This window comes from Strongylocentrotus purpuratus, unplaced genomic scaffold, assembly GCF_000002235.5.
Source record: "Strongylocentrotus purpuratus isolate Spur 01 unplaced genomic scaffold, Spur_5.0 spur5_scaffold_9, whole genome shotgun sequence".
NCBI classification, from domain to species: domain Eukaryota; kingdom Metazoa; phylum Echinodermata; class Echinoidea; order Camarodonta; family Strongylocentrotidae; genus Strongylocentrotus; species Strongylocentrotus purpuratus.
Genome location: NW_022145615.1, coordinates 34,536,780 through 34,557,776, shown reverse-complemented (window position 1 = coordinate 34,557,776; position 20,997 = coordinate 34,536,780). Strand labels below are relative to the sequence as shown.

At 39.1% G+C, this 20,997-nt stretch overlaps 1 protein-coding gene and 1 long non-coding RNA gene across 2 annotated transcripts; both read right to left on the bottom strand.

The window, feature by feature from the left end:
- Positions 1-6: 6 nt before the first annotated feature.
- Positions 7-6,770, bottom strand: LOC115920697. The gene is made up of 4 exons (XR_004062467.1): positions 6,331-6,770; positions 5,436-5,552; positions 2,536-2,661; positions 7-124 (listed from the first exon to the last, which is right to left on the bottom strand). It is a non-coding gene; the product is annotated as an uncharacterized LOC115920697 (long non-coding RNA).
- Positions 6,771-10,647: 3,877 nt separating this feature from the next.
- LOC100891141 lies at positions 10,648-20,132 on the bottom strand. The gene is made up of 10 exons (XM_030976441.1): positions 20,118-20,132; positions 19,289-19,414; positions 18,141-18,310; positions 17,504-17,699; positions 16,511-16,630; positions 15,970-16,136; positions 14,802-15,001; positions 13,802-14,023; positions 12,884-12,953; positions 10,648-11,997 (listed from the first exon to the last, which is right to left on the bottom strand). Exons 1-10 carry the CDS (start codon positions 20,130-20,132, stop codon positions 10,794-10,796), a joined length of 2,490 nt encoding a protein of 829 aa, XP_030832301.1. The 3' UTR covers positions 10,648-10,793.
- Between the last annotated feature and the right edge of the window lie 865 nt (positions 20,133-20,997).

Genomic DNA, 20,997 nt, shown 5'->3' with positions numbered 1-20,997 from the left:
TTTCCTGCTCAACGGTATTGGTGCATGTGGTGCATTGAGTGCAACGCTGTGACGTGGATAATGAAAAGAATCCTTCTGGACAAGGTATGCATACTGCATCTCCGTTCAAACCATTTCCACAATCCTGGTTAAAAGATCATATGAAACAAACGAGGAACGAAAAATTAAGACATTTTACTACTTTCAAGATTAAATCATGGATATAGGAACACAGTCTAGAAACGTAAAAAAAACTGGAAAAATGAACACATTCTATTTAATGGCTCATTACTCTCCACATTAATTGCGCGCAATCGACAATGGTGTAACATTGCGCATCAAAAGGATGCATTATTCAGCAAACATTCATTCAAATAATCGTACCTGATATGGCATTGTCCGTCATGCAACCTATCCAACAGCTTCCAGTTGAATACAATAGGGTGTGCATGTCTCAGAGGCGGCGGACCCGGGGGGCAGGGGGGCACAATGCCCTACCCCCCCCCCCCCACTTTTTCAAGTACCCAAAAGTGCCCCTTTTTCCATGGGAAAATTGCCCCCTTAACTTTGTAAGAAGCGCCCCTTTTTACATAAAAAGTGCCCCTATTACTTTGATATGTGCCCCTGTTAATTTTTAAAAGTGCCCCTCTCCTTTCCATCTCTGAAATCTGCCCCTTTTATTTTAACACGTACCTCTTTTCCCAGACAAGTTACCAGTTTCCTTTGCAATAAGTGTCTATTTTCCATTCTTATAAGTGCCCTTTTTAATCTCTAGTAAGTGCCTCTTTTCGGATACGAGAAGCACCCCTTTTCACTTTTGTTAAGCGCCTCCTTCACCTATGATAATTGCCCTATTTAAATCTTAGAGGTGCCCCTTTTACTTTGACAATTGCCCCTTTTCCTTTGTAAGAAGTGCCCCTTTCCCTTTTAATAACTACCTCTTTTTAACTCGGATAAGCGCACCTTATATTTTCACATGTGCCCCCTTTCCTTTCTAATAAGTGCCCCTTTTCCTTATGATAAGTGCCCCCATTTAACAAAGAGCCCTTTGCCTTTTCATCAATGCCCCTTTTCACCTATGAAAATAGTCCTTTTTCATTCTCCTTCTAGTGCTCCTTTTCATGTCTGGTAAATGACCCTATTCAATTCTGAGAGACAATCGTTTTATTTTGACAAGTGCCCCCTTTACCTTCTGATAAGTGCTCTTTTCATCTCTAATAACACCCCCTTTTATTTTGACACGTGCCCCTTTTCCTTCCTAATAAATGCTCTTTTTCCTTCATAATTTCCGCTTTTCATAAAAGCCCCCTTTCACCTCCAATAAATGCCCCTATCAAAATCTGATCGGTGCTCCTTTTCTTTCAACAAATGCACATTCTCCTTTATTATTAGTGCCTCTTTTTCATTCTCATAAGTGCCTCTTTCATATATGGTGTTTGCCCCTTTTCAGGTGCGATAAGTGCCCCTTTTCACCTCTGATAATTAACCTTTTTTAACAATGATACATGCCCCTTCTCCTTTCTTATGAGGAACCTATCCCTTTTTCATAAATGCCCCTATCAAAATCTGATGGTTGCCTCTTTTCCGTCGACAAATGCCCAATTTCCATTCTCATAAGTGCCTTTTCATCCCTGGTTAGTGCCCCATTTTCACCTCTGATAATAACCCTTTGTACTTTGACACGTGCTCCTTTTATTTTCTAATAATTGTCTTATCCCTTCGATAAGTGTCCACCTTTCCTCTCATCATTAAACGTGCCCCTAATTTCAAGCGACTAAGAGCAATATCTCCCAAAGCTCGCTCACATTTATAGATGTTATAATTATGTTACTTATCAAAGGTCTTTTCAGTTTGCTGTTATTAAAATGTGCTTATTTATACCCCGATGAGGATTGTTTTTTCCTCTTTATAAGATGTAGTTTTCGCACTGTGACCTCATAAATCTTATATTTTTCCTCGCTCGCAAATGATTTTTTCCACCATCACACCCAACTGCAAGGTATGATGCTTTAAAAAGCAATATTTTATACGATGTATAAAGAGAAACAAATATTGAAATCATCCCTGATAATGTAATCATATTTTAGGGGTATATACCAATGTCTAAAAATTGTTTATTTTCGCTTTGAGATTTCCCTTTGTAGATGCCCTTTTTTCCCAGAAAGTGCCCTTTTTGGTTGGTGCCCCCCCCCCCCCCAACTTTGGAAGTCGCTCCGCCGCCTCTGGCATGTGTACAAGAGGGCAAACCGAGCTAGATCCGAGCTACGATTCGAACCCTAAAAAACTCAAAAATTTGGATTGAGAAGCAAGAAAATGAAGCCTCGGCATCAGCATCAATGCTGTTCTCCCTCAGGGCTCCTTAATCACTGTTTCCCCCAATAACTTTCAGGCACTCAATTTTAAAATTCGGTGGAAAGTGTAAAATGTGGATTAATGACTTTCTTAAGAACGTTAAAGTCCAAGCTAGGATTTGAACCCTAACAAACCCAACATTTGGATTGAGAAACAAGTAAATGATTAAATGAACTGTGTTATGTTGAAGTTTTATAAAGATACCTTGTTAAGTTCCTGTCCAGCCGAACATTGTGGACATTGAATGCACGCAGTTCCATCTTGACTGATATAGTATCCATTCCCATCGCAGTCATCGGCGCAAACCGGTGGTGAGGGGTTGTTGCAGAACTAAACCAAATGAAGAAAAATAATTTACCAGGTGTTTGAATAATTACACGAAAGAAGACATTCTGAGTGTGCTGAAAAGGCTACGAAACGCATCTCTTTCTAGGACGCCTACTGTCACGTTTGTGCACGTTGCTTTATTAAGCTTAGGGTTGAAAGATTTCTAGAAAAGAACAACAATTCAACTATGGTTTTATAATAGACGAAAAACGGAGGATTGGAAGAAGATTGACAAGAAATTAGACAAAGGATTGATACGGTATCTCTTTCTAAATATTCTGCATGGTGAAAATTATCTGAATTGTGTCTGAAAGAGTAACAAATATTTATAATTATGTATTTGAGTTTTGTTTGACTGAAAATGTGCGGTTGACTGTTGTTGCGGTGAACCTCAAGCACAGGCTCTATTGATTATAACCAATAACCTGGACGAAAAGCGGTTATGACATTAGCACTTTGGTTCTTTACTCGCTCCCATGTTTCACCACGCGACAGTGATTCGAAAACAATTTTTTTTCTTCTACAAACAAATATAAATGCTCAGTGCTTTACAAAGCAAATGGTACTTTAAATATGTTTTATCGACACGCATACATGTTCATTTAACATACATACGCGCTCAACACACATACACACACCCATCTGCCACGCAAACATCCTGCAATCCATATCCCCCGCACACGAAGTTTGCTGCGAACTGAGGTTATTGTTCACTTTGATACTGAAATCATAGAATTCAAGTGCATTTTCATTTTATAAAAAGAGAATAGGGAATACAATAATGAAAATTCATTGCCACCGCACAGAGGATGATGACAAAGCTCTTTCTCTCTCAATCTCACTCTATTACTATTTCATCGACTCTCTCTCTCTCTCTCTCTCTCTCTCTATGTATCCCATACATAACACCCACGCACACACACGCACACATACACACAAACACACACACATCCTCTTTCTCTCATTCTCTCACTCACTCTCTCCTTTTTTCCCTTCCCTCTTTCCCTCTACCTCACTCTCTTTCACCATACACACGCGCGCGTGCGCACACGCACACACTCAGAAACACACACAACTTTCTTTCTGTCTGTCAGGGTCTCTCTCTCTCTCTCTCTTTCAATCTCACTCCATTTCTATTTCACCGACTCTCTCTCTCCCCCCCCCCTCTCTCTCTCTCTCTCTCCCCCCCCCCCCCCCCCCCTCTCTCTCTCTCTCTCTCTCTCTCTCTTTATCTCTCTCTCTCTCTCTTCCTCTCCCTCTCTCACTTCCTCTCCCGCTCCTTCTCCTTCTGCCTCTCTTTTATTTTGATACATTCCACAACGCTTTTACATAATGCAATTTATCAAAGATCTTGCACAAAAGGAATCCGATCCACAATCATGTGAGTAGACGAACCACCCCCCCCCCCTCTCCTTTTGTGAACAAATTCAACCGTCAGTGCTCAATTACCATACATAGTCAACCACCGCAAAATTTTCTTTTAACTAGGCAGACGAGTTGCATTCAGTATGCAAGGCGGAACTATTACAGGGACTAAATTCATGTCATTGTCAATACCCCAGCCACACCGCCAAACCGACACCACATCGAATCCAAGCCCATGTATTGTATTTGTGCCATTTTAGGAATATTTAGTTCGGTCTGGTGTGGGTCTGGTGTGGGTCTGGTGTGGGTCTGGTGTGGGTCTGGTGTGGGTCTGGTGTGGGTCTGGTGTGGGTCTGGTGTGGGTCTGGCGTGGGTCTGGCGTGGGTCTGGCGTGGGTCTGGTGTGGGTCTGGTGTGGGTCTTGTGTGGGTCTGGTGTGGGTCTGGTGTGGGTCTGGTGTCGCTTTGGTGTGGGTCTGATGTGGGTCTGGTGTGGGTCTGGTGTGGGTCTGGTGTGGGTCTGGTGTCGGTTTGGAGTGGGTCTGATGTGGGTCTGGTGTGGGTCTGGTGTGGGTCTGGTGTGGGTCTGGAGTCGGTCTCGTTGGTCTAACTGAGGTATAAGCAAGTTTTCAGGCAAAATTCTCCGTCAGCTCAAAGGCCTTATTACAATTTTCAAATGGCAGCATCCCCCCCCCCCCCCTAAAAAAAAAAAAAAAAAAAAAAAAAAAAATCTTCAACGCCAAGTATAACTAATGACCTGGATACCGTTTCTCAAAGCTTTTTTTCTATATAAAAATGACACAAATCAGTGACAAATCAACTGATAACCAATCAGAAGCAAGGATTCCAGTAGCTTATTTGATGACAAGTTTTGTGAAACGCCCCCCCCCCCCTCTGCTATCGAATCTGTCACTGGATTTATTAAAACATGTCTATGTCTATCATGTGTTGAAGCATGCCCTGTTTGTATCCCGACTCGTTTTTCTTTCAGTAAGTATAATCAATTGAACACATATCGGTTCAAAATCTATTATTTGGTAAATGCTGTCTATACAGATATCCTATATCAATAATCAACAAATCTCAACACAACATTACACACGCTTATTAAACTGTACCTATACCATGTACGCAAAACACATTAAAGTTAACTTGTGTTGACTCCCATTACCCATTAATAAGTCTTGAAGGCCCAACAAGTTCTCAATAAGGAACACTTATTAGTCATTTCACCAGTATCACTTTATTTTATTTTATTTTATTGCTTTTTTTAAACCCCTGATACAACAACGTTCTATTTAACACTGTATTTTTTTCGTTTTTCCTTAGGGGCCTTGTTTTTTTATAACCAGATTTCATCCAAACACGTTATGCAACGAATAATCTTTCTTGAATGAAAGACAAATTGACTTACCCAACCTCCGCTAATTACATTGGGAAGCGCATTCAGTAAGATGAAGAGAAGAAATGTTTTAAAAATCCGTTTATTCATATTTGAGGCTCTGATGGTACCCGACCATGGTTGAAATATCTGAGCGAAAAAAAGTTGAACGAAACAAAACACATACTTTCATTATGTTATATCTACTAAACATATTTTTATTTCTTGACTGTTGCACGTTTATTTGTCGATGTTGGTCAAAGCCAGAGAAAATTGTGAAACACATTATGATTGGTGAATAACAACACAGAATAGCAATAATAATACTGCTGCTGTTGCTACTACTACTTTTACTACTACTACTACTACTACTACTACTACTACTACTACTACTACTACTACTACTAGTATTTCTACTTCTACTACTACTACTACTACTACTACTACTACTACTACTTCTACTACTACTACTACTACTTCTACTACTACTACTACTACTTCTACTACTACTTAAGCAACTACTACTACTACCACTAATAATAATAATATTAATATATCCGATTGCATCGTTAATGTCCGGGCATCGATTTGGCCTATACTATACACCATTTATGTCTAGTTCTCATAGTCAAAACAACATTATACAGGCATTTTTTTATTATAAAAATCGACTTTCATTAACAGCTAAGCATTATTTCCAAAATTCTTGTCGACCGGTAATATATTACTAACATCTCATAAGCGGATGGAAACTAACCCTACATTCACGTAACCAGCCCTGTTGATTAAGCCAAACAGTAGTACTAGCGCATGTAAATCATTGAAAAGTTGCATGTACACGTTAATAGCAAAATCAGTGTGCGTGTACTTTATAGCGCATAGTTAATACAACTTTGAAAAAATATCATAAGTCATATCTTTTACTTACCAGCAAAGTCTGTTGGCAGAGAAGTCCTCTACCTGTGTTTTCAATTTCCGATAAGTGCTAGTAGTATAACCGCAGGTTGTCGGGTAAGACATTAACAATGTTCCCGTGTTCCGAATTGTAGAATATAATAGCACATTTGAAATCAATCCATTTCTTGCTCAGTGAAATTCAGACACACACACCCTCAGGCCCCAGACACACAAATATCATATTATCAGATTTTCATGATGTTTGCATATGATGAAATACAAAAGAGCGCTCCCCAAAATTGAAAGGACTCCAGGAAGGACGTGCACGGTGAGTTGGGCCCTTTGAGAACCATCAATGTATGTCAACACAGTTCACAGGTAAGTCAATACTCACGACAATAGTTTTTGAAATGCCATTGGTGGGAACCAACAAAATCTCATGTTCATTGAATCATGCGTTTTGGATCAAGTGAAACATGTTATGATAATGTTCATTTATATAACGCAACTATACTGATAGCAAAATCACTGTGCGTGTACTTTATAACACATATTTCATACAACTTTGAAAGATATCATAAGTCATATTTTGTTACACTTACCAGCAAAGTATATTGACAGAGAAGTCCTTTACCTGTGTTTTCAATTTCCGATATGGGCTAGTTTTAACCACAGAATAGGTGAAGAAAAATGTTTTCGGTTAAAACATTAACATTGTTCACGTGTTCCGAATTGCGGAATATGATTGCACATTATTGATCATTCTATTTCTCGCTCAGTAAAAATCCTACATTCACACACACACACACACACAACTATTATATTACCAGATATGTTCTGCATTATGACAAAATACAATGAGAGCGATCACCGAAATTGAAAAGACTTCATGGTGTGCTGGGCCCTTTGAGAACCACCAATGTATTGGGAAACACAAAACGGTAAGGTTTATCATATCATGCGTTTCGGATAAAGTTAAACATGTTATGAAATATATAACGCAACTACTATATGAATATACTCTACTACGCTTAATACAAAATACATGCATCGCATTATTACACCGGCTGTAGCTGAGCAGCCATGTTAAGGCGATACAGCAATCAAGTAATTTCTTCATCCCGGGTATCCATTTACCTCAACTGGGTGAAGAGTGTAAAAGATAGATGAATATATTAATAATAATAATAAAAAACGGTGCTTATAAGGCGCTTACCACCGAAGTCTCTAAGCGCTATATCTTGTTTAGGATGGGGCTGGGAGAGGAATAAGTTACCCTCTTGACCGAATTCCGACCTAGAAAGAAAGGAAACGCAGCCTCATTAGTAGTAAGCAGGTTAGGAATCACTGTGAGTCAAGAAATGCACGAATTGTAGGCATTTCCTTGAAAGTCTTACCCCTCCCCCTCCCCCCTCCTCAAATAAGTCTTCTTTTCCTTTAAGCGATGTCCCCGCTCATATAACGCTAAACTAGGGCTATCCTTACTAAACTTTTATAGATTAAAGTAAGTTGAAATGATTTGACCCTCCTGAGGCCAAGATCTGGATACGCCATTCTACAGGCCATTAAGCTAATAGAACTTTGTGATAAATCAATCAAATACTACAACAAGATAGATAAAGCTCATTTCCGTTCTCACAAGTTCCTCTGATAAATGCCCCTTCTTATAATTGCCTCTTTTCAAATCTGAGAGGTGCCCCTGATATTTTGACAAGTGCCTCTTTTACTTTGTATGCCCCTTTTCATCTCCGGTTAGTGCCCTTTTTTTAATTTGAGAGGTACCCTCTTTAACTTTGAAATAAGAGCCCCTTTTTATATCTCATAAGTGTCCCCTTATGCTTTCTCATAAGTGTCATTTTCCTTCTGATGATTGCCAATTATACTTTGTAATAGGTGCCCCTTTTCCGTTCTCATTATTTCCCTTTTTTTTTCTTTTTCATCTCTGGTGAGTGCTTCTTATCATGTGCAAGAAGTGCCCCATTTTTATGTCAGATGATTCCCCTTTTTGTTTTGAAACCTGCGCCTTTTCTATTCTAATAGGTGTCCTTTTCCCTTTGGATAAAAGCCCCCCTTTCCTTTCACCATAAAAATGTACTCCAAATTTGAAGCGACTAAGAGCAACCTTTTCTTTAATTTTACCCAAAGCTCGCTCGCTACGCTGGCTCGCATTAAAGTTGATATAATTGTGTTTCTAATAAAAGGTCTTTTCATTCTTTCATGATTAGATTTTGCTTAAAACCCCACCAGGATTATAGTTTTTCCTCTCTATAAGATGTAATTGTTTGCACTGTGACCTCACAATTCTTAAACTTTTAGCTTGCTCGCTTCGCTCACTCACACATGTAAGGAGTTATCACTAACGGGTAGCATACAGAAAGTAGGTTTGGTATTTATTCTTGTGTTTTGTTGTGTTTTGTTGTGTTTTGTTGTGTTTTCCTGTGTTGGGTTGGGTTGTGTTTTGTTGGGTCTTGTTTATTTTGTTTTCTTTTGTTTTTATATTATAGTGAAGGCTATTCGATGTCCTATTCAGTATTGCCTACCGAAACAAAATAACAAAATATTTGTCCATGCTCGTAACTTTGCAGTATATATTATTGCATATACATGAATGTATGTGAAAAATAAATACAGCCCCTCCCCTCCCCTCCCCCTTTCCACAAAATACGATACATAGACATTTTTAATGAAATGAAAACAACATTGAATTTATTTTAAAAATAAAATCACTAAAACAACTTTGTTTTTACAGGAAAAGAATGTTTTCTTTGTCCATTTATCATAAAATTATAAGAACGCGTTGTTTTTAACACAGAATTAACGTTCTAAAAAAACAATAAACATATCAACCATGTACTTAAAACAAATAATTAATTAATGAGCTAATTTTTTTAAATATTTGGTGTATTTGATTTATGCTACTACTTGTCGTATAGACTGGTAATATTGTCGTAAACACCTTCACCTCTATACCATCAAAACAAAAATTTCTGAGTAACTTTTTTCTTTTAAAATCAAATGCTGTACACCCATGATAATCGATACTTTCGTCGGAATTTAAAAACGTCGTCATCCCAGTAGTCTGACAGCCTACGAGGCCGACAAACCGACAAATACATAATGACATTTCGAAAAGTAGAGAGTTTCCAACGGTCCACGAGACCGAAAAAACGATGAAAGACATAAGGTAAGAGAGAAACAAATGTCGGTCTTGTGGGGCTTCGGTCGATCGAACCAGTAGTAGGTCCATGATCAAACCCTGTGAAGAGTGGCTAAAGGGCCTATGGACTGACAAGCTCGGTCTCGGGGATTTTTGGTCTCTTAGGCTGAAGCCGTCTCATAAACTTCAGATTATAAATGAATTCTCCACACGTTTCCGCAGCCCCTGATATGAACTTCTTGAATTCAATAATGATTCGATAGTGTTACGAACATTATCAATTTTACTGTTTGATGGTCTTGTTATAATGTCATTCATATTGAAACGGTAAGAATTCCTTGTCACATTCACCTTACAACCACGTCAGAGTTCTGCATTTCAATAGTTGTTGATAATAGCATAACTTTTAAAGAAAATATTTATAAATTAAGAAACAAATAGTACGCAGGAATGTACTTCTAACTGAAACCATTACAAAATATACTCCGAAAAACCAAAATTTATACAAGCAGCATCTATTTAGCATTTACAATGTTTATGAAAGTAAATCATAAGTAATAATCGTTTGATAACCGTTCAATACCGTTTTATATAACCGTTTGAGTCCAGTGAAACGTAAAAGAATCCACAAAAAACAAGATAGTCGATAACCTTTAAATGTCACGGAAACTTAAACAAGTTACTTTCGCAAACACACAAACTCCAGTAAGTGATTCTAACATTTGTTTGTAAGACTGTAATCAAAAGAAGTAAGATGAAATTAAAATATAGGAGTGTCCACAAGTTACACTTAAATGATGATTGATACAATTACGTACATGACAGTGTTTTATACAAAATATATCATACAAAATACAAAATATATTATCTAAACGTTATGTAAATGTAATTTCTTTGAACGATATGTCTTTTCCCTTACCAGCACCATTGAATAAGGCATCGCGAACGTACTGGTGAATTATTTTTTCGGAGAAAGTTTAACTTGCACAATAGTGTGCAGCTTTTTTTTCTTCATTTTTTCATTATGATTACAAGAAAATGTGCTTCAATCTAATCCTTTAAGATGCAATCATTAGATTATTGTCACAGATTTGAAGATTTTGATGAGTTAAGCCTCGGTCACAAATGTCATTACGAACGCCGTACGAACGGTTTTCAGACCATGGAAATTCGGGAAGACCATGGAAAAACAGGGAGATTCGTACGAATGCATCGTTCAATTTGTATTTGTTACCCTTAAAAAAATAGTCCGTATTTTGGGTTAACAGTGGTTTTAAAAGTTGGGAATACAATTTACCATTATATACATAATTTGAAATATTCTAGGTTTCGAATACCTATGATGATTTGGGGTCGAGTAATTTGTCTCTTTCAGCATTATCGTCGTCATCATGGTCGCTGCTGTCAAGGTGAAGGGTGTCAGTTTCACAAGCGGACATGTTTACGTTAAGTAACTTTTGAGCTTCACCGTTGTTGTCGTCGTTGTTGTTGTTTGGTTCCGATGCCTTGATTCCCTGGTGAGCACCGTCATGGAGGTTGCGTTTATCGTGTACATCACCAATATGAACAGTCTCAACGTCTTTTGTGGTCATGGTGATGTTGATAGTGACATTTGTGTCACCGGGTGACTTATTGCCAATGCTTCCCTGGTCATCCGGAATTGCGGCGGGCTTCTCGTGAGTGGAGTTCTCGACAGGGATTTCCTTTGGTGAAACGGCCAGGGTACATTTGCAGCCGTTTGGTTTGTTCCCAGCTGCAGCAGTTGGGGTTTTGTGTGAAGAAGCGTTTGGTTCTGGAGATTGACTTGGCTGATTCGGGTTTGCAGACTTAGTGTTGTTGGTATCCACTGGATTATCGGCAGTTGGTCCGTTGTCACTTGAAGAATCGGTAGGAAACAATGCAGCTACAGCCTCGTGTACTGGTGCAGTGTTGCCATTGCGTCCATTCCGTGACTTCTGCCGATTGTTGCCTAATACTAGATCTGAAAGACTGCTCCTCCTGTTATTGTTGAGAAGTGGCAAGAGCTGTTCATCCAGGCTGTTGTTACTGATGATAGATCGACGGCGGACCCTTGTTCTAGGAGCCTCATCCGTATCATCTACATGTGGGTGGACAGTTCCAGACGCTCTCTCAGTGACGACTTTTCCCGATGGTGTCGAACGAGACCAGGAACTTTCTTCCGAGCAACCCAACCTTTCAATTGGTACCGGGTTTCGATCAGATTCTTTTGCGGCAACTGATTGTGTAGGAAATGTCTCTTTCCCATGAAATGGTCCAGCAGGGTTCATACTACCAGCTGAATTGACCATTCGCTCTCCTTTAACGCTTTCAGGATGTTTAAGTGGATACGGCGGAATTAATCGAGGGGAACCATCATGATCAACAACAACTTGTCTCTCCAGCGTATGTCTCAGCAGGTCTCTTTCGACCATCCGTCTGTTTAGGTTCATTGTTGGTGTAGAAACCGCAGATGACTCATTCTCAACATCAGTTGAACCTCCACTAACGGGTCTTGAACTGGTTAGACGCGGAGAGGCCGTTCTGAATAGATTAAAAACATAATGCATTAGAGGTGCTGTGGTCTAGTGGATAAGTCATCGGAAGCTAAATCACAAGGTATGTGGTTAGATTCCTTGCCACGGCACTTTGTCCTTTGGGTAACCATTAATTTATATTTTGCAAAACTTAACCCAGGTGAAGTAAGTGGTTACTTGGTAGGAATTATTCCTTCAGTACACTGAGCGCTACTGCTAAAGGAGGTAAAGCCGGAGTTATAAACCAGAAGTCCAGAATCTTTTGAAAGCGAATAGAAACTTTATATCTGCCTCTGGCGCCCATAACCGAAGACTGGTGTATTATCATCAATATTTATGCATGAGGCAATCATTATCTTAGCCTACATACTGAAGAAGACAACGGTTGATCATATATATTGTTCGACAAATACCATACTGTGTCATTTCTGCAAATGTATCATGCGTCTAAAGAACTACCTGGTATCCCTTTTTTAATCCCTCCCAGACTCAATCTATCTTTTTCTTTTGTCGGTAAGGTCTTTTAAGACTGATGATCCCTATTCAACTGCCCGTGAACTGTCGAAGATTCAGCTTCGACCCCCTTTTTTTCTTTGAGGATATTCATTTCTTACCATATCCCCCTTGGTCGCATATCATTCATATTCATTTACAGACCAAAGTAAGTTTGTTGTATTACAGAAATGCAAAGACTTTCAAAAAGTCAATCTAAGGTGATGTCAATAACCTTATGCGCCACCTATTGAAATCTGCGAACACGACAGTAACATGTTGAGTAATCCATTGATGATTTCTATAAGCAAAACAATAGGGTATTGAAATTACTTTTGAAACGATTTCTCTTAAGACTTTGCAATTGCGTTTAACATTGCAAGGGACAGGCTATCTCTTACCTAATAAAATTCCAGAATTCCCTGCCGTATCCTTCCGGGGAATACTGAAAGGTTGTAGGCCCGTAAACAGCTTAAAATGAACAGAGGGAGAACAAAATATTGTTTGTAGAAATTGATAATACAAAAGAAAATCATCTTCACATCAGCTCTTTGTTTTCAATTTTTCAATCATTATTCTGTATTACTATCATAATATTTGTTTATTCACTGGTTCGTAAGGACTGGCTACTAGCTCAGCCCAAAAGGGTCAGAATACAAGAATTTATAAATAAATATTTGCCCAGCCAATATTTTTGTGGTGGTGATCAGTTCATCATAGCTTAAACCAACAAAGCAAAAGGCCTCCGATACTATCTCCAAATGAATTTTTAAAAAGCCGAGATCTAAATACACAAGTAACAACTCGTGGTTCTATGCCAGTGGTTCTAAATTAATCCGCCAGGCGGTACAAACATATTTTAGGATTGACATGTTTGTTGCGGGCCTCTGAGTACGACATGTACAAATAGCCCAAATAGAGTCAACTATATCTGAAATATATACCTCTCTGTTCGAGCATAAAACAATAGCATAAACATGTCTTATTTACTTTTTTATCCTAATGGATTCCTTGTTTAATCTAATTAGTAATTAATCAAATGTTCAAAAGTTTATACCATGCTTGGTGGCGTATATTGAGGCATAATAATGATGCCTGATTGGATATCAAAGCAAGCGAGCAAAAATGCTGAGACTTTTATGCATATTAATATTAGTGTGTTATGTATCCATACATGAAACAGAAGCTCATCGCACGTGTTTTTTTTGGGTTCATTTACTTCATATTTTGGGCTGGTCGCTATGTTATGAGAAACTGGGGATCTAGACAATTCTCTTTTTCTTTTTCTTTATTCGATTAAAACAAAACATACGCCTTACTTGGTGGAGTTCTGGGAGGTGAACTAGAGGGTGAAGGTCTCGGACTCGGTAGGATCGGTGTCGTCGACGCATTCGACCCATTAGACCTATTCCACATGTAACGGAACACGAAGAGGACGGTAAAGAGGACGATGATGACGACGGCCAAAAGGGATGCGAGAACTGTGAAGATGAGCATGTAGGATCCATGGCTAGCTGGAGGAAGTTTAGCTTCATCATTGACTGTAGAAACAGAAAGAATATCGAGAAAATATTGATCTATCGACACTAGGAATTTTGTTGTTTTAGTTTAGATTTTTATTTTTTAATCAATTGTATTCATGGATGACAAAAATCAAAGGACAAAGAATAATAGAGCTGGATTGCCCTGCTGAGCCTTACAATCATAGCTGAGGTTGTTGATGATGATGATGATTATGATGATGATGGTGATGATGATGGTGATGGTGATGATGCTGATAACTTCTTGAATCAGCCTCTGCACTTAACTGACCCAAGATGGAGTGTTTTAGTCATTGCGGTCAATTAAAAAGTTGACTTTCCACAATTCTCTTCGTTGGCGTTATCCTCATTGTGACCGTATCGCAATTTCGTAGGTAACAGATCGGGACTAGGTACTTCCTGCTGTTACAACTGTTCTACCAAGGGTTCCAAATCTACCGAGGGGTCTAAAAATAGTGTTGACCGATATGAATCAGACACGAGTCAACAATTTTAGTCTAGGTTTCCGGCAGAGGGCACTGATAGTTGCACTCCTCGAAGTCGAATGTTATAGAGATTCTATGAAAAAACGCAATTTTGTTGAAAGACCTTTTTTTTTTTTTTTTACTTCAAATGTAAAGCTGCAAAGTCATGTTGTTTTGCTGTATTGTTTGGCGAGAAGACATCAGTATCCTTCAGTTAAGGGATTGATATTTTGGGGAAATCCCCAAGTCATTAAGATTATGATTTTGGCTTTTAAACAAACGAACATGTCATTCATTGTTTCAAGCAAGCTTACTTCCATCGTCAGCACCAGACTGGTGAATATCCACAGCCACATCCGCTAGGGTGACGTCATCTTGTCCGACGGTAACCTTGTCCGGGTTTGTCCTTGATTCGCACCACTCTTGGCACTGTGGAACGGTGTTCGGACACTCGGGGCACTTGTTCGGGCAGGCTCCCTGGTCCGGGAAGTACCCATCTGCGTCTTGGTAATATCTAAACATTAACAAGAAAATTGAGTTCTGGTATAATTCTTTGAAGATTAATTTAGAAGCATATCATAGTAGAATTGTTACCTGGAAAGGATTGTTGTTGTTGTTGTTGGTAATAGTTTAGTGGCGTTCATTCAGTATTGAATATATACGCCATATCTTCAGTTTTATAAGAGAATCAGTTAAACATAAGAAAACTGAGAATAAAGATGTGTAATTACATAATTAATTAGTCAGTAACGTAATTTATTAGGAGTCTCTGGATGGTTTGCAACTTCGCGTTTCTGCTTTTTTTAAGTTTAATCTGGTCAGCCCGGTTTCGATTGCATGGAAAACTAGCTTTGCTCGATTTGAAACAGGCTTCTCGGCTACTCGGCTACTCGGCTACTCGGCTACTGGAAAGGATTGCTCTCTAAAGGCCTTAATATTCGAAAATTTACCAGAAATAGCGGAAGAAGTTTGGACCAAACTTTCACATTCGCATATTTCCATACATGTATATCAATTTCAAATTCGATATGCCACATAGATAATTTTGTTGTCGTTTTGATCATTCCAGAACCTCACATAGATTCTTATTTCTTTTGATTAACACCAGCTTTCACTCGAAATCAAAATCATACCCCCCCCCCCCCTGTTATCATTTCAATTCATGTTCGCATGATAGTTTCAAATTTTGCGTAAAAAGGAGGACATTTTCGGGTATGTTCGCTAGCATTGAAAATGTTCTCAGACTTGAAGGGGGAAACAAAATTCATGAAAAAACGTCATATTTTCACCATCATGAGAATGTGGGTGTAAATGTCAACATATCCTAAAATAGGGCACGTGGTGTGTGTACATAAGGAGACAAAATTAAATTCAATTTATAAACAGGGCCCATCTGTGTTATGCAAAAAGGGGTCATTTTGGGTAAATATTCTCAAAAATATGCAAAATAGGTGGTCATTTGCGGCACCACCGGCATCATACCCTGGAAGGCACTCTCCACACGCTGTGTTTCTTGAAGCAGTGCACTCGGTCGCCAAAGTGTTGACGCAGATACGACAAGGGGAGCATCTCTGTAGTCCGTCCTCTGAGAAAGTTCCTTCGGGACACCGTCGACAATAAGCATCACCATTTTTCCCTCGACCGCAAACCTGAACATTAACGAAAAAATAACTAATTATTCAGACGAATGCTTTTTTTAAAGATGTGAACTAGCTTTTTAAAAACATATTATTTCAAAGCACTAGTATGTTTTTTTTGTGGTGAAAGTAGGCCTTATTTAATATCTTGCCGACATACTCTTAGAAATACTTGGTAAGAAGTTTTCACCAAAGGAAAGGTCTCTTATGTTTGCGATCAAAATTTCTACAGCTCACGTCCAACTTCCTAACGTTTGTTCAAGTACTGATCATCCAAATTGAATAACATTTCTAAAGTGCCCATTTGGGGCATTTCAAAATATCTACTCTTACGCAGAGTGGTCAGTACCAATCTGCACTATTAAAGTGGGAGGAAATAAGAATACCTTATTGAGTTCTTCTCCAGGCTGGCATGACAGACACGCCTTGCAAAGTCCATCATAGTCCAAGAAGAAGTTTCCATCGTGACAGGGGTCAATGCATAAAGGGGTTTTGGGTTCACATGGCTTTAAAAAGAAAGGATATGATAATTCTTGGATGACAAAAGTAGCTTAGGTTCTCAGAAAAAATTCTCAGAATGCCCACACATTTTCAACATCTACTTGAGTCTACCATGAATGTCAAAGTCGGACATTGAAGGTTTCATATTCTATTGTTCTACGTCATATCGGTCATACTGTCTGTTTCCTGTGTATCCCGCATATTTTGTCCTGCATTGCTCCTTTGTCCGCTTGATCTTAAATTCCTTGCTTGTTGCCCCCATTAACCCCATCTTTTTAACAGAATACAATCACAAACATCCCATTTTACCTAACTCTAACCCAAATATGAACAAAAATGACGAATGGGACCAAAATTTAGGACGGATATTATCACATTCCCATTGCTAGTCATCGTACATTCTTTTGCTCTACTGCACTGGTGCAGTAGATGTCGTAACCATATTCATCATCACCATCATCTAATCAATCGGCTATAGCCCGCAGAGCGACAGCCCATGAAACCAATATTGTCGATCTCTTGGTCTGACGTTCTCTTGGGCTGCCGGTCTTCTGAAATCATTTTTAAAGGTTCACCAGATACAACCAACTATACCGACAGTAACGGTAGTGTGGGTCTTCTAACAATTTTGTTTATAGAACGATGGCCGATGAGACCGACATCAGACACAGATAGTTTTCTATCTTCCCTTGTGGGTTTCTTTGTTTTGTTGGATTTGTGTGCTTTCGGTCTCATGGGATGTTGGTTCCATGGACTTGTTGGTCTCATGGGCTGTCGGTCTCATGAGCTGTCGGTCTCATGGGCTGTCGGTCTCATAGCTGTCGGTCTCATGGGATTTCCCCTCAGCAACCATGATGTTCAGTATTTACATCACTTACATCAATACCATCCAGAGACACCTCTTCAGGGAGCCTTCTTACATCTGCAATCTCCGTGGGTTGCTCTACCTCTATCGATTCTCTATCTTGAGTACTCCACCAATCCCCGCACTGTGGCGTATCACGGGGAAGGTCTGAACATCTGTTTGGACAGGCGTTAAAGTCGGTCGAGAATCGGTCAGACCCTCGGAAAAAGCTGCAGAGAAATCAAGAACACAAAGCATGAAATAATGTTTGCTGTATCCGCAGAAGAAGTCTGAAACATCTTTGAAACCTTCTGCCGTGCATACACACTCGCATTATTTTTTTTGTTTAAAATGAGGCTCATAACCAATTTAGAATGGAACGTATTTTAGTGGAAAATGGATGTATTAGAAATCATATATCATCTGATTTTGTCTCTTGTGGTTTTTCCTCTTGGGGGGGGGGGGGCTCTCCGTATTCCCTTTTTGTCAATATTTATCTACAATTTTCGGTTATTGCGGCCTTGCTGTTCATTTATAAATTTGTCAGAATTATGGTGCACTGTTCCCACATTTTGTACAATTCCACATAGCGATTAATAGGCCATGATTGTTGTAATTTTTTTTCTTTTAATGTTATTTCGGAACTTCACAAAATGGAACGAAATACTTACCCTGGCAAGCAATCCCCACACACTCTGTTTTGTGTGAGTTGACATGTTTCCTGCTCAACGGTATTGGTGCAGGTGGTGCATTGGGTGCAACGTTGTGACGTGGACAATGAAAAGAATCCTTCTAGACAAGGTATGCATACTGCATCTCCGTTCAAACCATTTCCACAATCCTGGTTAAAAGATCATATAAATCAAACGAGAAACGAAACATTAAGACATTTTACTACTTTCAAGACGGAAATCATGGATATATGAACACAGTCTAGAAACATAACAAAAATGGATTAATGTACACATTCTATTTAATGGCTCATTACTCTCCACATTAATTGCACGCGCAATCGACAATGGTGTAATATTGCTCATCAAAAGGATGCATTATTCAGCAAACCTTCATTCAAATAATCGTACCTGATATGGCATTGTCCGTCATGATACCTATTCAGCAGCTTCCAATTGAATACAATAGGGTGTGCATGTGTACAAGAGGTCAAACCGAGCTAGATCCGAGCTAGGATGAACCCTAAAATCTCATGAAGCCTTGTCAGCATCAATGCTTTTCTCCCTGAGCTAGGCTCCTTAATCATTGTTTCCCCCAATATTTTTCAGACACTCAATTTTACACTTCGGTGGAGAGTGTAAAATGTTGATTAATGACTTTTTTAAAGGTAAAGACCAGTTATGGTCATGCAATTGAATTGTGAAAGAAACGTTGTGGAATCGATCAGAAAAGGTTGATCATCTAGCATCTAGCATCTGCAAGGTTCTGGAATCATCAAAATGATAAGAAATTTGGCCCATTCTTCGTAAAGTTACAAGCACTATACACAGAAAGGTGTATATGGGACTACCCTATATCTCTCACAGGACCATGAGAGAAACAAATTTACCAAATATATGAATTAGTAGGCGGTTTCCCGGCAAATTTGTTATCATCATGTATTAGTCAAAACATATTCTTTCACATGATTGGTAATGAGAGCTTCCATTTCATTTTTTGAAATTGGGGCGTTACCAATACTGGTCTTTACCTTTAAGAACGTTAAATCCAAGCTAGGAGTCGACCCTAAAAAACTCAAAAATGGATTGAGAAACAGGTAAATGATTAAATGAACTGTGTTATGTTGAGGTTTTATAAAGATACGTACCTTGTTAAGTTCCTGTCCAGCTGAACATTGTGGACATGGAATGCACGCAGTTCCATCTGGACTGACATAGTATCCATTCCCATCGCAGTCATCGGCGCAAACCGGTGGTGACGGGTTGTTGCAGAACTATACCAAATGAAGAAAAATAGTTTACCGGGTGTATGAATAATTACGCAAAAGAAGACATTCTGAGTGTACTGAAAAGGCTACGAAACGCATCTCTTTCTAGGACGCCTACCGTCACGTTTATGCATGTGGCTTTATTAAGCATGGGGTTGAAAGATTTCTAGAAAAGAAAAAAAAATGTAGGCCTAACTATGGTTTCATAATAGACGAAAAACGGAGGATTGGAAAAAAAATTACAAGAAATTATACAAAGGAGTGATAAGGTATCTCTTTCTCAATATACTGCATGGTGAAAATAATCTTAATTTTGTCTGAAAGAGTAACAAATATTAACATATATATATGTATTTTGTTTTTGTTTGAAGGATTTTTATCAACTGTAGTTCTCTTCATTTTTCCTCAGAACTTTCCTTGAATTCATAAATGTTTTGCAAATTATGTTTGCAGACGGGGGGGGGGGGGGAGGTATGAGAACAGAGCATTTTGAGTTTACGTCATATACTGACCAATTTTTCGAGGATGCTGGTAACAAACAATTTTGTGCTAAATAATGGCGTGATAATCACAACGGCCCCAACGACTGACTTTGCCCTGCTCCAGCCCTATGCTTGAATGACTGTTGTCGTGGTGAACCTCATGCACAGGCTCTATTGATTATAAGCAGTAACCTTGACGAAAAGCCGTTATGACGTTAGCACTTTACTTTACTCGCTCCCATGTTTCACCACGCGACAGTGATTCGAAAACATTTTTTTCTTCTACAAATTAAACAAATATAAATGCTGCTTTACGAAGCAAATGGTACTTTACATATGTTTTACCTACACGCATACAAGTCACGTTCATATAACATACACACGCGCTCACACACATAAACACACACTCACCCGCACGCAAACATCCTGCAATCCATATCCCCCACACACGAAGTTTGCTGCGAACTGAGGTTATTGTTTACTTTGATACTGAAATCATAGGATTCAAGTGCACCACCAAACCGACTCCACACTGAATCCAAACATACGTGTGGTATATAGACTATTCTAGGTATTGGAGTGTCTAGCTCGGCCTGGTGTCGGTCTGGTGTCGGTTTGGTGTCGGTCTCGTTGGTCTAACTTGGGTATAAGCAAGTTTTCGGGCAAAATTCTCAATTACAATTTTCAAATGGCAGCATCCCCCCCCCCAAAAAAAAAAAACAAAAACAAAAACAAACAAAAAAAAACGGTTCAACGACACGTATAATTAATGATCTGGGAACCGTTTCTCAAAGCTATTTTTCAATAAAAAATGACAAAACTCAGTGAAAAATCTACTGATACCCAGGCACGTAGCCAGAGTTTGAGGTTGGGGGGGGGGGGGGGAGGGCACATACATGTAATCGATCGAGGTTAAAAAAAAAGGGGTCTAAAAAAGTTCAACCGATCTTGGAAAAAAAATTGGGGGCACGTGCCCCCCCCCCCCCTCCCGTGGCTACGAGCCTGCTGATAACCAATCAGAAGCAAGGATTCCAGTAGCTTATAATGATGACAAGTTTTGTGAAATGCCCCCCTGCTATCGAATCTGTCACTGGATTTATTAAAACA